Source organism: Lampris incognitus, chromosome 2 (assembly GCF_029633865.1).
Source record: "Lampris incognitus isolate fLamInc1 chromosome 2, fLamInc1.hap2, whole genome shotgun sequence".
Classification (NCBI taxonomy): Eukaryota; Metazoa; Chordata; class Actinopteri; order Lampriformes; family Lampridae; genus Lampris; species Lampris incognitus.
Window position 1 is genome coordinate 114765232 of NC_079212.1, and position 25215 is coordinate 114790446.

At 46.1% G+C, this 25215-nt stretch overlaps 1 protein-coding gene across 1 annotated transcript; it reads left to right on the forward strand.

Annotated features, from left to right (window-relative positions):
* Positions 1-737: 737 nt before the first annotated feature.
* On the forward strand, positions 738-20448 carry LOC130107762 (trypsin-like). The gene is made up of 5 exons (XM_056274499.1): positions 738-792; positions 7469-7628; positions 13022-13163; positions 19061-19327; positions 20278-20448. Exons 1-5 carry the CDS (start codon positions 738-740, stop codon positions 20446-20448), a joined length of 795 nt encoding a protein of 264 aa, XP_056130474.1.
* The last annotated feature ends 4767 nt before the right edge of the window (positions 20449-25215 follow it).

A 25215-nucleotide genomic window follows, 5' to 3' on the forward strand; every position in this document is an offset into this window, starting at 1 on the left:
GGTAATGTTTGCAAATCAAACACAAAAGTGAACATTCAGCTGGATGCGCATAGTTTTTTTTTTACATTAACAGAAGGTGTCATGTCCTTTCCTTAGTCGACTATACACTGCCAGTGCGGCTGTTTTAAAGGCTAGTTGCACCCGAGACACACACACACACACACACACACACACACACACACACACACACACACACACACACACACACACACACACACACACACACAGTGGGGCCATTGAAACATTTCAGCGCGGATAAGCTGCGACGATGACACAGACGGCAGCGTGCTGAAAGCGTATGGATGAACCCCTGGGTTGCCATGGCAACGAGGTGAGGCCTTTCAGCAAGTCAGGAGGGTCAGGAAAGAGTTGTGATGGTGGTGGGATAGATGCAGAGTGTATGTGTGTGTGTGTGTGTGGGGGGGTACGACAGTGATATGATGGTGAACCTTGTCTCACTTTCTCTATCTCTCAATCCTTTATGACCCAACACAGGCTCTGCATGGTCCAGGGACAAAGAAACTCAAAACTTTAATTTATTAATTTTTTTCAAAGGGGGGAAACGCGCAGATGGAGACTGATGAGATTGAATCCTTCTGCTCCAGGAATTGGAGGACATGGTGTGAATGGGCCAGCAGACGGGTCTGTACGACAGCGATAGTATGTCCAGTTCAACTGTTGGTATGGTGTAGGACACAACACCGGGAAGTGGCTCACGCTTAACCTACCAGGCCACCATGAACCTGCTGCTGGGACTCTACTGTTTGCTGATGGAGCTCTTGGCAGTCAACTGTGAGTTCATGTTTTGCAGTTATTTGAAGAGGATATACAATGCTTAATTTTTAAATCCTGAATTTAAGTTACACTTGAAATTGTCTTTACTTCCTCTGGCCAGACCAATATCAATATTATCAGTTATAAAACAGCTATAGATGGTATCTGATCAAAATAAGCAATATTTTTTTTCCGGAAATGTTCTGGGATAGTTTCGCTTACATAACCACAGGTACTGCATGTTCCTTCTCAGGTGTTTGCCTATTATTTCTCTGTTTGCTAAATTTGTAGAGATTATGTCCTCTATTCTCCTTTTTAAAATGCATTTTGCATTGTGTGTATCTCTGTGTGTTGGGGTGTGTGTGTGTGTGTGTGTGTTGATTACACACTTTAATTATGCTGATTCAAGATTTAAATGGATTTCTATGTGTGGCAAGCTTCCACCCACCATTACAGGATGATCTTATGGATATTCCTAGTAAATGACCATTACTGCTCCTATCATGTCTCCTAGCTTCAGGCCAATGTACTGTAGTTGAGTTGTTGCATAACAAGTGCAAGGGCAAGCCCTCTCTAATGTTTCAAAGCCTTGGGTGAGGTGATGACACAAGAAGGTCAGGCCATATTGGATTACCTTCATTATGCAGTGGCCTCCCAGGTGACAGAAAACCACTAATTGTTGCCCCAAGTCAATAGGTTTTTTTCTGGGGGGGCATTGGAGCACCTTACATTTTACATCTGCCATTCTCCCTTGGCGCTCACTTGATAAATCTGAAACATGTTTTAAACCTTAAGTGAAATCCATACCTGTGGAGCCATTCCTGCAAAGAGAAGATGAACTGGATGTTTTGAGCACTTTAAAATAATAGGAAAACCATTTTATCTTTGAATTACCACAAGACTGTATCTTTGTTACGTCTCGCCGCTCCACACCCGCTCTGCAGTGTAACCTTGGCCAAGGCTCAACGTCTCCCCGCTCCACACCCGCTCTGCAGTGTAAGCGTACCCGGAGCTCTGCCAACTCCACCTGATGCCTGTTTCCTCGTTACCCCTCCACTCACCTGTTGGCAATCACCTCCCTATATCTGGCTGTGTCACTCTCAGCTTGTTGCCAGTTCGTGCCGTTCCCTGGGAGAGTACTTGTGCTTGTCCTGCTCATCGAAGTTTGTTTACTTACCTGGATCTTCCCTGGAGATTTCTCTGTTGGACCTTCCTCGTTGCTCCCCTTCCCCTGTGCGCTGCTTTCCGTTTACGAAGAGGATTTCTTCACTCCAGCGTTGCTGTGATTTTCCGTTCTCCTTTGGTATCCTCCTGTTTACCCCCCCCCCTCCTGCCTGGATTAAGGGCCGACTCCACTGTTCCCGGATTAAAGGGCGACTCCACGGTTCCCGGCTTAAAGGTGGACTTCGCGTTTCCTGGTGAGAGTGGACTTCCTGAGTTTTCTCTTCAATAAATTAGCCTGTTGGTCCCGCTATATTGTGCCTTCTGTGTTTGTGCTCTTGGGGTCGGGTGCAAACCCTAACAGTACGAACTGGCCATGACGACCCCAGCCAGCACAGACGGCACACCCACAGCCAATCCGGTGCAAGCAGCCCTAGTAAAACAAATTCAGATTACCAACGCCCATTCCCAGCAATTACAAGAGGCTTCGGTTGCTGTGCAGGATCTCAAGTTCAACCCCTGCAAGCTTCTGTGGAAGCTTTAGCTGTCCAGCAGGCGGCGATGGCGAGTCAGCAGGCAGAGATCATGCAACAACTGCAGACCATTTCAGCAGCTCTTGCCAACCAGCAGCTGAACCAGCCTGTACCGCCAGCAAGTGCGCCCCCTGTGGCCGCCGCTCCAGTAGATCCTCCGGTTCCTGTTTATTTACCCCGTGGAACCATCATTACCAGTCCACGCCCATTTGACGGTAACTTTGAAACTTGCTCTACCTTCATTATGCAGTGTGAGCTTGTTTTCACACACCAGCCCACCGTGTTCTCCAGTGATGCTGTTAAGATCGCTTACGTGACCAACCTGCTCAGTGGTCGAGCAGCGCAGTGGGCTACGTCTTCTTGGTCCATGGGGGCCAGCTACTGTAACTCTTATAGAGACTTTGTCGCAGAGCTACGTAAGGTTTTCCACCATCCGGTAAGCGGTCGGGATTCTGACTCACGACTGAATAACATCCAGCAGGGCGGCGCCAGCGTCACAGATTACTCCGTCAACTTCCGCCTGGCTGCCGCTGAGAGCGGATGGAATGACCAGGCCCTGCGTGCCACTTTTCGTAGAGGATTGAGCGAGGCGGTGAAGGATCAACTTGCTACCCGAGAAGAACCCTCATCTCTGGATGACCTCATTGCTCTCGCTATCCGCATTGATGGACGTATCCGGGAGAGAAAGCGTGAGAAGGCCTTGCGTGGAACTTCCTTCAATCCCAGAACTACCTCTGCGTCAGACCGAACCGCTGTTCCCGTTTCCCCTGCCAATCCCTCCTCTGACTCTTTCGCGACAACGCCACCTGGGGATGTAGAAGAGCGGATGGAGGTAGGACGTGCTAGACTTACTCCTGCTGAACGGGAGAGCCGATTCAAGGCAGGTCTTTGCCTGTACTGTGGTCTTAAGGGGCACCGACTCCGCGACTGTCCCTCACGGCCAAAAGATTAGGCTTACCAGGACCAAGGGAGATCCTAGTAAGCCGCCTTTCCTTCTCCCGTGGGTCCGAATCTCGCGGCCATCTTGTTCCTATTGCTTTAGTCTGGGCGGGCCAGAGACTTTCCCTTGGAGCCCTGATTGATTCCGGAGCAGATGATAGTTTTATGGACCTTGACTTTGCCTCGCAGGCAGAGATTCCCCTTGAGTCTCTTGGGACCCCCATTGATGCGTTTGCCTTGGATGACCGGAGATTAGCCTGTATCACACAGCGGACCGTCCCCGTTACTCTCACCGTTGCAGGTAACCACACAGACAATGCAATTTTACATCATACGTTCCCCGCTTAATCCAGTTATCTTGGGACGCCCCTGGCTCAGACACCATGAACCCCACATCTCTTGGTCCACAGGCACAGTCCTTGGATGGGGCTCTACTTGCCATGCCCAATGCCTTCGTGCAGCTCCTAGTGCTACGCCTTTGAGCTCGCCTACTCCCCTGCCTCCTGATCTCTCCTCCGTGCCCCCTGTGTATCATGACCTTGGTGAGGTATTTAGCAAGACCCGTGCTAAGTCACTCCCGCCTCACCGCCCGTATGATTGCGCCATTGATCTCCGTCCTGGGGCTACTCTTCCCAGTAGCCGCCTCTACAACTTGTCACTCCCTGAGAAGGCGGCCATGGATGAGTACATCACCGAGTCCCTTGCTGCAGGTCTCATCAAGCCCTCGTCTTCCTCTGTTGCTGCAGGGTTCTTTTTTGTGAAGAAGGACGGGGGACTTCGACCTTGTATTGACTACCGGCAACTGAACGCAATCACCATTAAGAACAAGTACCCGCTTCCACTTATGAGTTCGACTTTTGAGCCTCTCTCACAGGCGACCATCTTCACCAAGCTAGACCTGAGGAGTGCTTACCACCTCGTGCGAATCAGGGAAGGCGATGAGTGGAAGACCGCCTTCAAAACACCCCGAGGCCACTATGAGTACTTGGTGATGCCGTTCGGACTCACAAACGCACCAGCAGTGTTTCAGGCGTTTATGAACGACGTACTCCGTGACATGTTGGATGTGTTTGTCGTCGTTTACCTGGACGACATCCTCATTTTCTCCCAGTCTCTTGAGGAACACGTCCAGCATGTTCGCAGGGTACTGGAGCGCCTCCTCCAGAACCAACTCTACGTCAAGGCGGAGAAGTGCCTGTTTCACTCCCCCTCTGTGGATTACTTGGGATTCATCGTAGAGAAGGGACGGACCAGAGCAGATCCCCGCAAGGTCCAGACAGTGGTGGACTGGCCGGAACCTACCAACCGTAAGGAGCTGCAGAGTTTTCTAGGGTTCGCAAATTTCTACCGGAGATTCATTCGCAACTACAGCCAGCTGGCAGAACCGCTTACTGCGTTGACCTCCCCAGCCAAACCCTTCATCTGGTCTCCTGCTGCCAGCTCTGCTTTCCAAGTCCTCAAGACAAGGTTCACCTCGGCCCCAGTGCTGCTCCATCCTGACCCCAAGAGACAATTCGTGGTAGAGGTTGATGCCTCGGATTCAGGCGTAGGGGGGGGTGCTCTCCCAGCGGTCGGCTGAGGACCAGAAACTCCATCCTTGCGCCTTTTTCTGCCGGCCGAGCAGAATTATGACGTTGGAAACCGGGAGTTACTGGCTGTAGTGGCTGCTCTGGAGGAATGGCTCGAGGGCGCTGAGCACCCGTTTCTCATCTGGACGGACCACAAGAACTTGACTCACCTGAGGGCAGCCAAACGTCTCAACAGTCGTCAGGCTCGGTGGGCTGGCTTCCTTAGTCGTTTCAACTATGTTCTGACTTACCGTCCTGGGACACGCAACGTAAAGGCTGACATCCTGTCTCGGCTACACCCGAAGGAAGGCGCGTTTGAAGAGCCTGAACCCATCCTCCCTGCGGCTAGAGTGGTCGGTGTGGTCACTTTTGGTCTTGAGTCGGCTGTTCGCACTGCCCAACGTGCTCAACCCGCTCCGAGTAACGTGCCACCCCGTCGCCTCTTCGTCCCAGATGCTGTTCGGTCTAGAGTTCTTCAGTGGGGTCATAGCAGTCGTTTCTCCTGTCACCCAGGAGTTAGTCGTTCGGCGCTTCTGGTGGCCAACTATGCGGGAGGATGTCAAGAGCTTTGTAGCGGCCTGCACTGTTTGCGCCCGCAGCAAGGCCTCTCACCAGGCGCCATCTGGTCTGTTGCAGCCACTCCCTATTCCTAGCCGCCCCTGGTCTCACGTGGCTTTGGATTTCGTTTCCGGACTACCACCTTCTCGGGGAAACACTGGTTCTCACCGTCATAGACCGTTTCAGCAAGGGCGTCCATCTGATAGCCCTTCCCAAACTTCCTTCGGCTGCTGAGACCGCGGACCTCTTGATGCAACATGTCTTCCGGCTTCATGGCCTGCCATCAGATGTAGTCTCCGATAGAGGTCCTCAGTTCACCTCACAAGTGTGGCGTGCATTTTGTAAAGGCATCGGAGCCACAGTAAGTCTGTCTTCGGGCTACCACCCCCAAACAAATGGTCAGACCGAGAGGGCAAACCAGAGCATGGAGACAGCGTTGCGTTGTGTATGTAACAGCAAGCCCTCCACCTGGAGTGACTACCTACCGTGGGTAGAGTACGCCACCAATTCCCTGGTCAGCTCTGCATCTGGACTTTCTCCATTCGAGGCATCCCTGGGGTATCAACCTCCCCTGTTCGACCCACAGCAGGATGAAGTGGCCGTTCCCTCCGTACAGCTCCACTTGCGACGCTGTCAGCGTGTCTGGAGGACCATCCGGACAGCACTGCTCAAGGCTGGGGAGCGCGCTCGCAGAGGGGCTGACCGGCGACGTACCCCTGCGCCGGAGTACAAGAAGGGACAGAGGGTCTGGCTGTCCACGAAGGACGTTCCCCTCCAGACAACCGACAAGAAACTCTCGCCCCGCTTCATTGGTCCTTTTGAAGTCCAGAAAGTCCTGAGCCCGGCAGCTGTTCGGCTGAAGCTGCCTTCCTCCATGCACATTCATCCTGTCTTCCACGTCTCTCGAGTTAAGCCCGTCTCCAGCAGTCCTCTTATGCCCCCGGTTCCTGAGCCTCCGCCTCCGGAATTTGTAGATGGTCATCCTCAATGGAAGGTCCGCCGGCTGCTTAAAGTCCGGCGCTGCGGCCGCGGGTTCCAGTATCTCGCGGACTGGGCAGGTTATGGACCTGAGGAGCGCAGTTGGATTTCGCGGAAGCTCATTATGGATCCCTCTCTCCTCGCCGACTTCTACCGTGCCCACCCGGGGGCGCCAGGTCAGTCGCCAGGTGGCTCCCGTAGAGGGGGGGGTACTGTTACGTCTCGCCGCTCCACACCCGCTCTGCAGTGTAACCTTGGCCAAGGCTCAACGTCTCCCCGCTCTGCAGTGTAAGCGTACCCGGAGCTCTGCCAACTCCACCTGATGCCTGTTTCCTCGTTACCCCTCCACTCACCTGTTGGCAATCACCTCCCTATATCTGGCTGTGTCACTCTCAGCTTGTTGCCAGTTCGTGCCGTTCCCTGGGAGAGTACTTGTGCTTGTCCTGCTCATCGAAGTTTGTTTACTTCCCTGGAGATTTCTCTGTTGGACCTTCCTCGTTGCTCCCCTTCCCCTGTGCGCTGCTTTCCGTTTACGAAGAGGATTTCTTCACTCCAGCGTTGCTGTGATTTTCCGTTCTCCTTTGGTATCCTCCTGTTTACCCCCCCCCCCTCCTGCCTGGATTAAGGGCCGACTCCACTGTTCCCGGATTAAAGGGCGACTCCACGGTTCCCGGCTTAAAGGTGGACTTCGCGTTTCCTGGTGAGAGTGGACTTCCTGAGTTTTCTCTTCAATAAATTAGCCTGTTGGTCCCGCTATATTGTGCCTTCTGTGTTTGTGCTCTTGGGGTCGGGTGCAAACCCTAACAATCTTGTTTAAATGGAGCTGTTTCGATTCCACTCCACCAATAGCTTCATAAGTATGTTTCAATGACAAGTAAGGGTTTATTCTACATTTTCAACTGCTACTGCCCTTTTCTCTTTCATCATGTAAAGCACTATGTTTTTGTTTTCATACAGGCAAGGTGCTCATGCAGGAGCGTATTGTCGGCGGTTATATATCTGCCCCAAACTCCCTCAAATACATTGTTTCACTGCAAAGCACCAAAGGCCAACACTTCTGTGGTGGATCATTGGTTCACAAGTACTGGGTGCTGACTGCAGCACACTGTAACATTGGGTAAGCCTGTTCGATCATTGCTACCGAGTGCAGTTCTTCTGAGACTGATGAAAAGCCTGTAACTGACTACATGTACATTTAAGGTCAAACTTATTAGCCCCCAAGGAACTATGGCACATTTCCCTAAAATTCTGCCCAACATTTGCATCATTCATAAAACTTGACAATTGTAAAACATTCATCAATGTTAAGGCCCCTATTTGGTACATTTTAGAATTTAAAATAAATCTTCAGGTTTGCTTTATACCAAATGTAGTGAAAATTGAGGTGGTCCAAATTATTAGCCCCCATGTGATTTTTTACTTTCAAACCACACCTGAGTAATCAATCATCATTGCACTTTACTTAAGGGACTCCAATGAACAGGGCTAGTGGCACTTGAACACTTGATTGAGAGGGACTACTCTTAAATTCTTGGTAAGAAGTAATTCCATCATGCCAAAAAGTAAAGAAATCAGTCTGGAACTCAGAAAGAAGATAGTGGATGCTCATCTTAAGGGGGAAGGCTATACTGCCATTTCCAAGTGTTTCACAGCGTCTAGAACAGCTGTGCGTTGCATCATTACCATGCACAAGGAGACAAACTCTGTTAGAAACAAACCTGGGAGTGGTGGAAAGTGCAAGATTTCAAAAATTTTGGAGAGGAAAATAGTCAGAGATGTCAACAACAATCCCTGGATCTCTGCCAAGATGATTGTTGCAGAACCGGCTTCTTCTGGACTTGGATGTTTCAAGGAAGACTGTTGTGAGGGCTCTTCATCGTGGTGGGCTTCGAGGTCATCGTCCAAGAAAAACTCCATTGCTCACACAGTGGCACATCAGAGCCAGACTGAAGTTTGCCCGTGAACATTTGAAACATGGACATGAGTTTTAGAAGTCTGTCCTTTGGTCTGATGAGACTAAACTTGAGCTGTTTGGGCACATGGATGTTGCTTTTGTTTGGCGAAGGAAGGGAGAGGCCTTCAACCCTAAAAACACAGTTGCCACAGTTAAACATGGTGGTGGGAGCATAATGCTGTGGGGCTGTTTTGCTGCTTCAGGCACAGGGAACCTTGTTTGGGTGCATGGGATCATGAAGAAAGAAGATTATGTTGACAGTTTGAAGGATAATGTGACGAAATCTGCTACCAGTCTAGCTTTAGGTCACTGCTGGGTCTTCCAGCAAGACAATGACCCAAAGCATACATCTAAGTCATTCCAAAACTTTTTGAAAGACACTAAATCAAGGTCCTGGAGTGGCCCTCTCAGAGCCCAGATCTCAATCCTATTGAGAATCTGTGGCGGGAGCTCAAGGTTAATGTCCATGCTCGAAAACCACACAATTTGGGTGAGCTGGAACAATTTGCCATGGAAGAATGGGCTAAGATCCCCCAAGAGACATGTGCCAACCTAGTTAGGAACTACCATAAGAGGTTTTTGAGTCAGAAAGGTGAGTCAGAAAGGTTACACTATTGGCTATTAATTGTCAGTGGGCTAATAATTTTGGCCTTGTCATTTGTGTTTTTTCTTGTTTCAACTCAGCGCATCAGTAAAACATCTTAATCAAGCTTAGTGGCGATTTTGTCTTTGTTCTTTTGCAAGCAATTAAACTATAAACACTATCGGTTATGGTAATTTCCATGGAAAAGTTAAAGGTTTTGTGTGATTTCATAAAGGGGGCTAATAATTTTGACCTCAACTGTATTTGTTTACTTGGGGCTCTGAACTTTTTTTTGGTCTTGGAACACCTGTAAAGGCTTTTGCATTCCTTTATCAAAAAAAAGAAAAAAGAAAAAAGCTAACATTGACTGTGCTTGAGTGTTTTTTTACAGGGCATTTAAAAAAAATTTTTTTTTTTACACAATTCAATCTGTCAAACTCGTGTAGAAAGTATAATGGCACTAATTTATCGTGTCAGCATAAGATCGAACATACATTTAGAAGCACACATCCATTCTGTGTGGGTTTGGCAACAGCAAAGTAGAGTTGCATAGTCATGATGTAACCTAACAGTGTAAGTTGAAGAGCACACAGACAGGAACAAATTAGCCAAACTTGCCATGTTGTTGGTGCTTATACACATGCATGTTTCGATGCACACGAGCATGCGCACTCCTCCTATATGGTGAGGCGTGATCTTGCCTGAATGCAGGAAGTAAGGCCAAGAGTCGTTTCTTGAAACAAATGCACTCCTCGTTAAACAGCACAGGCTCCATTTTCGTCGAACTGGGCACATGTTAACCGGGTATGCAAGGCTGGACCCAATATGCTGACACAGACTCAAGGCAGGGTTTCAATAGAACAAGTGCTTTATCCACCCATCCATCCATTATCTGAACCGCTTATCCTGCTCTCAGGGTCGCGGGGATGCTGGAGCCTATTCCAGTAGTCACTGGGCGGAAGGCGGGGTGACACCCGGGACAGTCCGTCAGGCCATCACAGGGCCGAACAAGTGCTTTAATGCCTGTTAGAAGACTAGACTAATACTTTGTCTATCTCCGCGCAGATGAAGTGGATTATTAAACCGTTATAAAGAATCGTACTGACTACCGAACTTCTGCTGGAGGGAAAAAATGTAGCCTCCGTTTATTCGGTAGTTTGGGGAGAAGAAGAAAAATGAACGGCGTCTCAGTGACGTAATCAATCCGCGCATGCAAGCGCAACACCGCCCACTTGTGGACAAACAAAGTCGTAAACAAAATAATAGTACACAGTAACACATAGTCATACAAATACGCTGGTGTCATATCTCAACAATGCCAGACAAAAAGAGGAGCCGGCAGAGCGAGGAGCAGTCAGGGAACATTGGGTCCAGGGCAAGAGCGCACATGGGGTGGGGCCCTCGACCAAAGCGGGAAGACAAGCGGGGCTCCCCGGAGACAGATCAACAACCGGAAGCAGGGGCTGAGCAGAGCAGAAAGGACAAGCAGGCACTACGATGCGGCAAGGTGGTTGTGGCAAGGCTGGGTATATAAAGAGTAGGGTTGATTGCAATAGATGAGAGGCAGGTGGTGGACTTCTGCTCTGCCTGCCACACACCTGCCTCCAATCCTGAAGCACACGTGCAGGGTTAGTCGGGGTGGCTTTGACCGCACATGCGCAAACACGGGTGGTGTAGCTTGTCCGATACATTTTGGGTAATTTGGTGACCAGAGCCACAAGCGGTACCGTGGAGCAGTTGATACAGGGGTTGGATTAGGATGAAAACGTTTATAAGCAGGTGGAGTTGAGGCTGGCTTCAACTTGGCCAATCAAATCAGAACCTCTCATACCCGTTAGATGTGCTACGGGGCAACTTATTGTCATTTCCATGTTAGATGAAGAGGGAAGCCAGTCAGAACAGCTTTGTATTCCTCCTCAGTTAGCTGGCTATATGACATCTGGCAGCGGTAAATTCTTTTCCTGTACCACCGGCTTCTTCCAGTAGTATGCTCTATTCCTATAGATTGGGACAAAATAAAATAATCGCAATCACCATGCAAGAACATCATGATTCGGCAGCCTGGCTGACATAACTTGCAAATTGCCCTCAGTTCGTCCACAAGCTAACAGAGATGACAATGAACATAATAGTTTAGTCTTGAGCGTAAGTGGATTTCATTCGTTTCCAGATCCCGTTCACGTTATTGATAGTGAAGTTAATGACCTGACCCACGGGATTCCCGACAGGATGTTAGGCCCCAGCATATTAAACAGTTTGTACAAGTTGATACATCCTGTTGTTCCAGACAAATAAGTTAGGTTGAATTTCCATGCATCACGATAAGGGCAAAAAGTGTGGAAGCCCATGGAATGCCGTGAGCATTTTTTCCCCCACAGGCGGAAGTGGGCTTCCATAAAAAAAGTCTTTGATTTACATCAAATTCAACAGCCACGTCTTCATATTTTGGCTGCTCCCATTAGAGGTCGCCACAGCGGATCCGTTTCCATTTCTTCCTGTCCTTTGCATCATCCTCTGTCACACCAACCACCTGCATGTCCTCCCTCACCACATCCATAAACCTCCTCTTTGGCCTTTCTCTTTTCCTCTTCCCTGGCAACTCCATATTCAGCATCCTTCTCCCAACATATCCAGCATCTCTCCTTTGCACATGTCCAAACCATCTAAATCTCGCCTCTCTTGCTTTGTCTCCAAAGCATCCACCCTGAGCTGTCCCTTTAATATACTCGTTCCTAATCCTGTCCTTCTTCATCACTCCCAATGAAAATCTTAGCATCTTCAACTCTGCCACCTCCAGCTCCGCCTCCTGTCTTTCATCAGTGCCACTGTCTCCAAACCATATAACATAGCTAGTCTCACGACCATCTTGTAAACCTTCTCTTTCCCTCTTGCTGGCACCCCTCTGTTGCAAATCACTTCTGACACTCTTCTCCACCCACTCCACCCTGCCTGCACTCTCTTCTTCTCCTCTCTTCCGCACTCCCCATTACTTTGAACAGTTGACCCCAAGTATTTAAACTCATACACCTGCACTACCTCTACTCCTTGCATCCTGACCATTCCACTGTCCTCCCTCTCGTTCATGCATATGTATTCCGTCTTGCTGCTACTGACTTTCATTCCTCTTCTCTCCAGTGCATACCTCCACCTCTCCAGGCTTTCCTCAACCTGCTCCTTACTCTCACTGCAGATCACAGTGTTATCCCCGAACATCAAAGTCCACGGAGACTCCTGTCTGATGCCATCCGTCAACCTGTCCATCACCATTGCAAACAAGAAAGGGCTCAGAGCTGATCCTTGATGTCATCCCGCCTCCAACTTGAACCCATCTGTCACTCCTACCGCCATACATATCCTGCACCACTTTTACATACTTCTCTGCCACTCCTGACTTCCTCATAAAATACCACACCTCCTCTCTTGGCACCCTGTGATATACTTCCTCTAAATCAACAAAAACAGGCGTTTGTGCCTTTGCTGGCCTTGCGCCAGCATGAAAATAAAGCCGCATGTGTTAGAAGGCATTACAATCACTTGTTACAGAGCCTGAAAGTATCAAATGAGTATTAATGTTAATTATTCAGTCTAAATTGACCACATTTTGATAATTTTAAAGGTAAATCAGGGGCAATTAAGTAGACTGAGACACTATCCATGCACTCACCCTGAGACACAGGACATTCTCTGTTATTGTTGTCATCAAACAGCATACTGATAAAAGAGAGGTACTATGATATTCAGAAAGAGAAACCAAGAATGTGGAGCCTAACCCTCTGATCCTCTGTTATGAAGTCAGAGTCAAGCTAATCGAGATTAAGTTGAGCACGTTTGCTCAATTTGTGGTTTTTAAAATGCAATGATTGAACTGAAGATAAAATAAAGGTCAAACTGAGTCATATTATTTTCTTGGCATAGTTGGTCTTGTTGATGCTGGGTTGATGGTGAGTGTAACTTTGTTTCCCTGATTCCTTAGGGAAGAACACATGATGATAGTGGCAGGTGACTACACCACAAGTACCTATGAAGGGACTGAGCAGTACTCAAAACCCTTCAGGCTGGTTCCCCATCCCCTCTACAACAAAAGTATCAACAATGCTGACATCATGCTCATTAAGGTGATGATGAAATATATCTACATTTATGACATTTATCTATAAAGTGTTGTCAAAGGTCTAATATAACACTATTCTAGTAGAAAACCAGTAATTTTAGGTAGAATTAGGCATATCTTTATGTATGTTCAATAATCAGGTAAGGAAATCACAGAGTTTAATCTGTTCATCTGGACACAACGTTTATTGAGAGAAACTCATAACTCATCTAAGTGACCTCATCAGTCTCATCTGACTGTAGGTATCCGCACCCTTATAAACAATACAGTGACATCATTATGGAGGGGGATGAAACAATGGTCTCGTATCATGTTATATATCTCTTCACATGCGTTCCTGTTCATGAAGCAGTGGATGTAGTCTGTATGAAATTACAAAATGACCCCACCCTTAGCAATAGGACCACCCTTAACATGGACCAATTGTGTCTGCTCATGAAACTGTGTATTCAGTCTACTACTTCACATATAGGGAACAGTACTGTAAGCAGAAGCATGGGTGTGCTATGGGTTCCCCAGTTTTAAGTACAGGGACACCACCTAGCCATTGGTTGACATTTGTGGACGACACCTAGCTTAAAGTTAAATCTCAGGACATACCACCTTTCACTGACCACATTAACTCCGAGGACAATCACATCAAGTTCACCAAGGAGGATATGAAAAATGACAGATTAGCCTTCTTTGACTGTGAAATTGCAATTGATGATGGGGGACATCTGATTGTTGATGTTTACTGTAAAGCAGCACATACTGATCAGTACTTACTACTACTACTACTACTACTACTACTAATAATAATAATAATAATAACTTTTATTTTATATCTCACTTTTCTAAAACAATGGTGCCCCAGTGGGTAGCACTGTTGCCTCACAGCAAGAAGGTCCTGGCCAGTCTTCATTTTCTCTGCATTGAATTACAGGTCACTCTTTATGTTAACTAGTGGTTAACTGACGTTTGCTAGCTAACTTAGCTAAGTTACAGTACCATCAACAGTAACGTGCAGTGAGGTTCATGGCTGGGTAGGCAGAAGAGGGAGAGCCAGAGGGTGGGAGGGAGTAGAAATACATCCGTTCACAAAACGCGAGGCAGGTTAGCAATGTGCCTCATCGTTGATACTGGAAGACACGGTAAGAACAAACTACGCATGCGCAAAACTCCGAAACCGTTCGCTTTCGTTCCACACGCCAGAGAGAGGCACAAGCAGACTCTGCCTCAGCAGCCTGCATTCACGAATGCTAGCATTGGGAGCAAGCCATCCTGAATAGGGCATGCCTTTTATTGATAAAACAACAAGTTTTACATGATTTTTTAAAATTATTTTTTACAACAATCTTAACAAATTAAAGTTTAAAAAAATTGTAACTATCATGATATTTCTTTTTTTTCCCCTTAGTAGGCTGGGTGAGGTAGTGCCTTCCCCTGCCTCCCCTGACTGCACATCACAGAGCATCAACCAGTGTTTGTGGCTGTTTGAATTTGAGAGAAACTAGCAATGCAATTATGGTTCCTCAATATACATTTAGCATATTACAGCGTAGGCTATGTGTTACAGCACTACTTTTGGTGTCCACCTCGGGGATTGCGCTTGAGAAAATTTCTTGTAATTGTCCCCTCCAAAGTTGATATCAGATTTTCGCCCCTGGTGGTGAGAGAGGACCTGCAGGTGGCTGCTGTGACAGAGGACGATGCAAAGGACAGGAAGAAATGGAAACGCATAATCCGCTGTGGCGACCCCTAACGGGAGCAGCAAAGTAGTAGTAGTAGTTGTAGATTACATTTTAAAGCGTTTTTCTAGACACCCAAAGCACTTCACATTGAAGGGGGTAACTCACTTTAACCACCATGATGATAATGATATGAGAGGATGAGAGGCACGATGCCTAATAATAGTCTGTATGGGGAAAACGCCTGGGGAGAGGGTCAATGACAGATGAGGCCAGCGGAGGGAGACAGTGAGCAGAACAGTACCATGAGGTGCCACCACAAGCAGAAGTGGGTTGTGGCTAGATGGGATACAGCCACGGACGGAAATGACGAAAAATCTCCTCCTGAGCTACCGCGAGTAGCGGTCTATTCCGTTGCCTACCAGCTCTTCACGTTTACCGAGTACCAGATGGTTTAAATTATCTATTAACACTTATTCGACCTTAAGTTGTGAAGTAACATATTGCATTTGCATCTTAAATATAAAAAAGTAAGCTTGCACTATATTATTGAACAGAAAACCAAACGAAGGTTTCCTAACGTCAACAGCAGTAACTGTTAGCTTATATCAAAAAGTTTTGCTAGCAATAAGACACGTGTGTGCTTTAAGATGTCCAAGAGACGTGAAGAACGGAAAAAGGAGGACGAATGGATGTGATTCCCGAACACACTTACTCGGGTTTGTGATCACCCCCAGCAAACATGCCTCTTTGGGGCCCATGTGGGGCCACTGCGGGCAGGAACATCCCATTACCGGCATGAAATGCTGGGCACGTGTGGGCCCCACACTAAAGGCCCCTGGTGGGGCCCCAATGGGCAGCCCACACTCAGCCCAGAGTGTGGGCTGAGTGTAGGCTGCCCACACTAAGCAGAGTGGGCCCTCAGTGGGACCCATTTTGGGTCCGCAGCATGCCTATAGTATGCCCACAATTTGGGCTGGGAGCAGTGGTCCCACACAGGCCCATAGTGCCCCATGTGTACCTGGTATGCTAGTGACATTTATTGTCAGCTAGCTCAAACAAAAAAAATGAAGAAAATGTAAATTATACGAAGAAAGAATTTATTGAAAATTGGAAACAATTGGAATTGAAAAACAAAACTATATACCAAATTAAATGCTTTTATATAACAGAACAACAAACATGGAACCACATTTGAACACAATAAGAACATTAAATCTAGAAAAAAAAACCCAAACATTAAATCTATTTATTTTTTGCTTATTCTGCTCCTTCCTCCATCTCCATCCCTGGCATTTCTGAGCCACTTTTTGATGGCAGCTTCCACCTCGGATGCTGTGGCCCAGCTGCTTTTTTGTCACAGCATCTGAAGAAAACAACAATTGAAATGTAAGTGCACAGTATGAGTTAGCCACAGGTGGAGCATTTAATCTAGCCTGGGATTCCGTTCACCTGTTGGGGTAGAGGCAAATCTCGAACAGAGATGTCTTGAAACCTGGGTAAGTAAAGCCAAAATTATCTATATGTGACCGTGTTTTTTTATTTAGGTAAACTGACACTTTGATTGTTCCGTGGACTCAGGCGGGGCAAAATTCAAATTAAACTAGGAGGTCATTACCCAGGATGAGGGCTGTTGTTTTGGCTTCGCAGTGGGATGGAGAGCCACATGAACACCGCTAGCCACCAGTGGGGTAGCTGCAGTGTTGGCAGGTGCCATTTTCACAGAAGGGCCCCAATCGAGATGTGTTAGAACCGGAGGAACATCAGCTGGGTTGACCGGAGTGTCAGACAGGGTTGCGTAGGATTTGGAGAGGACTAGGCGAGGGAAGGAGGCAACCCTGTCCGAGTCTCTCTTGCAACTGTGGACCATCACTGCAGCCCAGGACGTTTGGTGGTTAGGTGTCATGCAGGAGGGAGGAAAGCTGTGGACAAGTGGAAAGGCCCCACATAACTGTATCCTGAATGGTTGCAGTGAGAGAGGCAATCCATTTGGACTGCCCGGAAGCCACGTCCATGTAGGTGGTCAAAAGGGAGTCATTCTTATGGACTTCATCAGAAAGCCTTCAAACATCCTTTTCAAGGTCAGCGATCTTTAGTAGCATACAGTACTCATAGGGCAAAGTTGGCATAATTGTTTGGTTAGCTTAGCCACAGGCTAGAAACAAATCACATACGGCCCCAGCACAACAGAATCAGAGGCTTCAGTGCGATCAAGTCAGTGCAGGAGCTGATGATCAAATAAAATCCACCAAGGGGTTGTTAAGTTGTTAATTATTAAAGTTAAAACTCAAAGTTAAAAAGTTAAAAGCAAGTAGAGCAACAGACAAACAAACCATCAGCTGGGAACCGATAGGGTTTACTTAAGGGATACTTAAGATTGGACTCTTATCATCCACTGGAGCACAAGCAAACATCAAGGTGCTGTACTACCACCGAGCTGACAATGTCCCCATCGATATAGCAGTGGGGGAAGGGGAGAAATCCCACATTAAACAGGCCCTGGTTAAGTGTGATTATCCTAACTGGGTGTTTGTCAAAGCCAGGAAGATGTCCAATGCATCAGTCAATCAAAGAGAGAAGGACAACAGCTGTTTAAGCATAAACCAGTGGTGATTCCGTATGTGGCGGCAGTGTTGGAACATTTGAGACGCGTATTTTCCAAACAACGCATCTCAGTTGCTTTCAAACCCAAAAACACACTGTGCCAGAAATTGTTCCACCCAAGGATAGGGTTCCTCGGCACAAACAGAGCAATATAGTGTACGCTGTAAATGATTGTCATGACTTGTATGTCAGGGAAAACAAACAGATGCTGGCCAAGAGGACAGCACAACATAGAAGAGCTAATGCTTCAGGCCAGGACTCCGCAGTCTGCACCCATCTACAGGCCAGTGGTCACTCTTTCAAGGATGAGGCTGTGCACATCCTTGATAGGGAGGAACACTGGTTTGAATGGGGAGTCAAAGAGGCCATCTATGTGAAGAGGGAATGACCATCCCTGCGCCGAGGGGGGGAGGGGCTAAGAGTACACCTATCGCCATCTTATACGATACGATGCTGTGATTGAAACTATTCCCCAATCCTCTGTGATTGCCATTGTAACTCTAGTTAATGGTCACAATAATTTGCATATGAAACCGAGCATTGTTTTCAGTCGTTATGCCACTGTATTGTTTATAAGGGTGGGGATACCTGCAGTCAGTTGAGACTGAAGAGGTCACTTAGATGAGCGATGAAACGTTTCTCTCAAAAAACGTTGTGTCCAGATGAACTGATTCAACTTTCTGTTCTAGAGTTGGTCATGTATTCTTAAAATACATTAATCAAAAGCAATATCATTTTGTGCTTATTGTTCAGCAGTATTTCACTTCATATTTGTGCTTTCTATTGACACACATCTCTGTCAATCCACTTGCAAAATTTACTGCTGTCTATTTTTTCCAACTCTTGCTGAAGACAAATGTCTGCAGACAAAGGTTCAGAAAGATACACAAAAAGTCATACAGTTACCTACCAACACGGGGATCGCCGGTTCGAATCCCCGTGTTACCTCCGGCTTGGATGGGCATCCCTACAGACACAATTGGCTGTGTCTGCGGCTGGGAAGGCGGATATAGGTATGTGTCCTGGTCGCTGCACTAGCTCCTCCTGTGGTCTGTCTGTTCGGGGGGGGGGGGACTGTGGGGAATAGCGTGATCTCCCATGTGCTACACCCCCCTGGTGAAACTTCTCACTGTCAGGTGAAAAGTAGCGGATGGCGACTCCACATATATCGGAGGAGGCATGTGGTAGGCTGCAGCCCTTCCTGGCTCGGCAGAGGGGGTCGAGCAGCGACCGGGACAGCTCGGAAGAATGGGGTAATTGGCCAAGTACAATTGGGGAGAAAAAGGGGGGGACGGGATGTACAGTTTGATTTGCCTTTCCAATCTTGCTCATACAATTTTACTTGTATGAAATTTTTTCAATAAGTTTGTAGGAAGGAACATAACTGAGCGGGGCCAACACCAAGTATGTCCTACAAACAAGAATGAAAAAGGTTCTACTAAAATGAAATGCTCCTTTAATACGTGCAGCACAGATAACTAAATATGCTTTACCCTTTATATTTTTCTGTCCCTTCTAGTGTTTTTCATGTTTACTGCTTTATGTCACATCCTCATAATAAATATGTATTTACATTACATGTGAATACACGTGACATCTCATCACTGTCTTCTGAATGTTGATTCAGCTGCGAGCCCCCATGGTACCCAACAAATACGTGTCCCTGGCCCCCCTCCCCAGACAGGGCACGAGTGTAACAGAGGGCCGGCTGTGTCGGGTGTCTGGGTGGGGCTACACCGGTCTGAGTGGAAGCCAGGCCCCCTTCACCCTCAGGACAGTCAAAGTACCCATTGTCTCTAGTGCAAGGTGTAACAGCAGTGAATATTTCAGTGGAAACATCACTGCAAATATGATCTGCGCCGGCTATCGTACCGGGGGAAAGGATGCATGCAAGGTAAAGAAACAGGGCTGGAACAACTTCGGTTTCTAGTTTTAGTTTATTCAGCTGCCGCATTCACTTTAACGTGTTTAAAGTGCAATAGGGGCAGAGCAAATACACGTACTGGTGTTACGATAATGTGTCCAGTTCTGAAAAAACTAGATCGACCTGTTCAACAAAAGTCGCTTAATCAGTGTTGATATAAAAAGTCAACACATACCTGTAAGGTGTGTGGGAACTGGCCTGGTCTCCCAACATCTGTCAAATAGCACAGGATCATCTTTTTTTTCCCCATTGGCTTGTATTGTTTAAAGCTAAAAGACCCTTTCTGGAAACTCATTCCCACAGTAGTATGCACACATTCACTTTATAATGTGAACCTTAGTTTGGTTACTGTCTTATTAAGGACAACTGAAATTCCACCCTTAGGTATTTTATTAGGTTGGGATGGCAACAGAAGAGAGTAAACAGAAAATAATGCAATAGAATATCATGAGCTGAGTCTTTAATCCTTGTAGTTGTACATTTGTAGTATGGCTATTTCAGATGATACTGTACTTCAGTGGAATGTATGATCAATGACCTTTAGCCTCTACCTTTGGAAATGGGATACAAAACTGACTCAGTACTTGACATACCAGTTTATGTGGTCAAGGATCGCTAATGGTTGCAAAATAAATTAAAGTCATATTCTAAACTAAATGCAAGCCACAGAAATAACCCAACTTGGCCAAGATTGGGCTTCTAAACCATCAAAACCTTTAAAAGGCCTCTAAGAACCAGTGCAGATGAACCATCATTGCTCAGAAACACTCTCTTATTTAGTCATTTTATGCTGATTAAGGACATTAACACCCCTTTACAGTAACTACAATGACATGCTTAAGCCAATGTTTTTTACAGGGGGCACATACAGTACAGTAATTTCATGACAACTGAGAGAGGGTGTGATCTCGTCTTTTCAGGGAGACTCCGGAGGGCCACTGGTCTGTGAGGGCCATGTCTATGGCATAGTATCCTGGGGAAATGGCTGCGGTGATGCCAAGTTTCCAGGAGTCTACACAGCGGTTTCCAAGTTCCGCCGGTGGATAGACAGGACCATCTATGGGTCCTACCTACGCTGTGTGAAGCACTAAATAAGATTTCAAAATGTCCCAGTGAAAGTGTTTCATATTGTAATTTGCCTTAAAAGGAACATCTTCTGTAAAGTGCAAATTTGTCACAGAGTACATCCAAGATTGTACTCGAGGTTCATTTTGAAACACTCCCAAAAGTTCACCCAGTTTATATCCCCTGTAGAGAATGCTGTGATACTTTGAATACCATAATAATAGTTGAAAAATATTCAAATTGCATCACCATCCAAGGGACCAAAAGTGTGAAAACTGATGACTACCACATTTTAGATGATTACGTTTGTGAAATTATTACTCTGACTTTAGTTTAGTTTAAATTGCCCTGACTGGTCAACATCCAACCCTTCTGCTTTAGACTGTAGGGAAGAGGTGTAATTAATGGTGGCAGCATAATGTACTTTGTGTGTGTGTGTGTGTGTGTGTGTGTGTGTGTGTGTGTGTGTGTGTGTGTGTGTGTGGTTAGGGGACTACAGTATGGAATGCCCAATTTATCAGATACATTAGCACATTCTCATTGTGGCGGTGTTCATGACAAAACTGTCCTTTAATATGATTAAATAGCAACGTTTAAAGGAGGTGTTTACCTGTGTCAGACTTTCACATATGTTCACCTGTTTAATAGGTATGTTCTGTTGAGTCCATAATGGTAGATGCTGCTGCATGTGCCCAGTTAGTTTATTTCAATGCACCATATACAGAATTGAAATGTAGCAATATTTAAATGTTCTCAAACAAAAGCTGGGTCTAATTTAAAATGTTTGAGCTATATCATGGATTCTTGTGGTCCAAAGTGGTTAGGTGTGTCAGTGTCATGACAGTGTGTCCTCTATGAACAGTTGACAGCTTGTGAGAGCTGGCCGAGGCTGCAGGTGTCTAGTTTCCTCGCCATTCATTCCATTATCTGTGAAATGAGGAATAGCTACTGAGAGAGTGAAATGAGAGAACAAAACCCATCCATTTTATAAATGTAATCCATACAAGAAATAATAGCGTCAGGATTTAGAATCCATCCATCTATTGCTATCTGCTGTATATCTGTATTACAACAGCATCCTTTTATTCTGCAGACTTTCATATTCCAGACATGGACACCAGCAGTATAGCTTTAATGAATGATGAATCCAAGCGGGTTTGAATGTGCCCTAAAGAAAATCTTAGGGGGATTTGTTTAACAAAACAAAAAATTAACCAGTGCTCATACAATGATGATAAGCAATGTTCATATTCTGATATCCTATGAGTAGGTTAAATCTGGCCACAAATTTTATATTAAAACAAGTTGCACCTAGATAAGGTCACTAGAATGGAATAGAATAGGTTTTAGGTTCACTTTTGAAGACATAATCAATACTTGATCTCAAATGTCTTGCCTTACTGAAAAAAAATAGAGTGGAGTGATATCAGGAATGAAGTACATTTATTTTATTCACAATATGGCTTAAGGCTGTAGACAGAGCTGCTGAAACTGAAAGGTTTTTCACTCAAAAATTTTTGCATCAGAGGGCCTTGTCCATGAAACAGAGAGAAGGTCATGTATCTGATCTTTCCAGGAACATTTCCACAGCCTACTTTCGGTGGCTCCTACATAAAATTTGTGAATGTGGTGGCTGAAGAGCAGCCAGTGATTTTTGGGATGTGGCAATCAAACTGTTCTTAAAATTTTGAGTATATTCTTTTCAGTACACCTGCAGCTTATTTACAGCAATTCAGTCAAAAGGAGGAGACGTTATTTGGTAAATGGATGCAAATGAGAATTTGGAAATAATAAAATAATCCTGTTGAAAGTCATAGGGCATTTAAAATATTTTGCTTAAGATCTTTGCTGTCTCCTTTACTGTACAGTAGCTGTGGAATTTGCAGACAGCTCCATGACAGATAAATAAAATGGCTACAAGCTCAGGCCATATTATCATGAGTCCTCTTGCAATAATTTAAAAAATACTGATCAAAGCCTGGGCGGCACGGTGGCACAGTGGTTAGCGCGGTCACCTCATAGCAAGAAGGTCCTGGGTTCAAACCCCGGGTAGTCCAACCTTGGGGGTCATTCCGGGTCATCCTCTTTGTGGAGTTTGCATGTTCTCCCCGTGTCTGCATGGGTTTCCTCCAGGTGCTCCTGTTTCCTCCCACATTCCAAAGACATGTAGGTCAGGTGAATTGGCTATACTAAAATTGTCCCTAGGTGGGTGTGTGTGTGTGTGTTGGCCCTGTGATGGCCTGGTGGTCTGTCCAAGGTGTCTCCCTGCCTGCCTCCCAATAGGCTCCAGCATCCCTGCGACCCTGAAAGCAGGATAAGTGGTTTAGATAATGGATGGATGGATGATCTAAGACCAATAAGGTTATCATAAAGTGTTTATTGTCATGTGACCTGAACATTAACATAAAATCAGCATTTTGTTTTCTTTAGAAAGGTGGGGGTGCAATAGGGGTGGCCAGGTATTTATTGAGGGTGGCCTTGTCTCCCCTTGCTCACCTCCTAGATCTGCCCTAGTCTACTTTATCAAGTATCCTTTATGTTATCCAGGCTACCTTCATTAGTTATGTTCTATGAAGCCCTAAAGCTTTTCAACATTTGGGGGGGAAAGGAAAAATCTTTGACATCCAACACCCTTCAAGATGCAAAATTCGATATGCATAAACGCAGTATACACCACCTACTTCACAAGTTACACTTGGTGGACTCACAAGTGGAAGTGACCGTTTGTAACATACGCAGAATAAGATTTTTGTCACTTTTACTTCTTTGCCCATTTGATTTAGGTTTAGCTACTTTTCATGCTAAAAACATTTCACCATAAAATTGTCAAAAAATTTCATTTAAATTTGGACACAGATTGCCACTCCTCCTGCTTCGCTGTCCTTCTCCTGTCTCTTCTCTTCTCTTCGTTATCCTGTAATTCTCTTCAAAAATTTTGCCTTGGCTTGTTGTTTTCATGGAAACATCCATCCATCCATCATCCAAGCTGCTTATCCCAATTGGGATCACGGAATGCTGGAGCCTATCCTAGCAGTCATTGGGCGGCAGGCAGGGAGACACCCTACACAGGCCGCCAGCCCATCACAGGGCCGACACATTCATAGGGACAATTTGGTACGGCTGAGTCACCTGACCTACATGTCTTTGGACTGTGGGAGGAAACCAGAGCACCCAGAGGAAACCCACGCAGACACGGGAGAACATGCAAACTCCACATACAGAATGACCTGGGATGACCCCTGGGCTGGACAACCCCGGGGTTCGGACCCAGGACCTTCTTGCTGTGAGGCGACCGCACTAACCACTGCACCACTGTGCCACTGAGCATAGGTCAATCACTGTGAAATACTTGGCATCAGGAGGAATGTTTGTCAGAAGAGTGGGGATTAGGGACTTCAACTTCCATGTCTGCTACATCATTTACTAATGGAATTACCTCATGGAAACAAAAAAGGTGAAAAGAATTATGAGATGGTTTAGTGACAATAAGCTCCATACTAAATATTTTTGTCAATGCAGTATGTATACACATTTTTCAAATACTAAATTTGCATACTAACACTGCACATACTAAAATTTGCCTATTATATATTGTAGTGTGTTCAGGTGGTATAAGTACTAGTTGTACACAGGTGGTTGCGAGATGTTTTGCAGTTCGGGGGTGGGGGGGTGGTACACTGTTGCTGGGTCAAAGGTTAGTGGGACGGGACTATGTGCGGGAGTGTGTGTTGTTTAATAGCAGTGAACGCTACAACTGGTGTCAGAAGTAAACTTTATATTGGACTGTACTGACATTCTATGAACTGGAGAGGTGATGCTAGCTGTTGACAGGACACTTGCCTTGTTAGCATCGGCTATCTTTACTGCTGTGAGATGGAGCCTCCAGTGCATATCAAGATGGAGGAAGACAATGGGCATGCATATGATGGTGCTGCTCAATAGTTGGAAGGAAAACGTGTGACTGGGGATAATTGGCAGAGGGGCACCGAGCCGAGGTGAAACGAGAGCCAACACCCATGGGAGAGCCATGCTTAGGCGCTGCTGGGGGTTCAGAGATCGGCTGCTATTCTGCGCCTCGCACCACACCGCCCGTGGGAAAAGCCGAGTTTCGGGCATGGAGGTAAACCTGGAGCTGCAGAAACCAGGAGGCATAAAAACACCAAATTACGCCGGCAGTTTACACCAAGGTAGCTTCAGCCTCTCAATGCAACCAGACACCCTGTCGTATAAATCCGATCCTCTCGTTGTGCCTTTCACGGACTCCATGGATAAAAACTCCTCCACGATTTCAAAATTGTCATCAATTCCTCTGACAAAAAACAAGAGGTGTGAAGTGTCCTTTATGTCACTGCTTTCATCTAGTGCTAACGAATAAAACTTAAAGGACTTTGCGTTCTTGATTAACCCACAGGCCGTCTTCGTCAATTAGTTCTATATGGTGAGTCACTGTTCTGCACGATAAGCTTATGTTTTCAAATTTGCTTTTGCTCTCTGGACACAGAAGACTTGCTGTCTCCACCATACATTCCTTCAAAAACTCCTTCAGAGAAAGGCTTGCTAGCTTTTGCTAATTTATATGCCAGTAGATAACTTGCCTTTATGCTGGACTCCTGAACTGTCGGGTAAAAATATTTGGTAACACTTTAGTATGGGGAACATAGTCACCATTAATTAGGTGCGTATTAGCATGCACATTAGCAACATATTGGCTCTTAATTGGTCATTATTACGTACTCATTAATGCCTTATTCTACATGGCCTTATTATACAACCAGTAAGCCATTAACTATGAG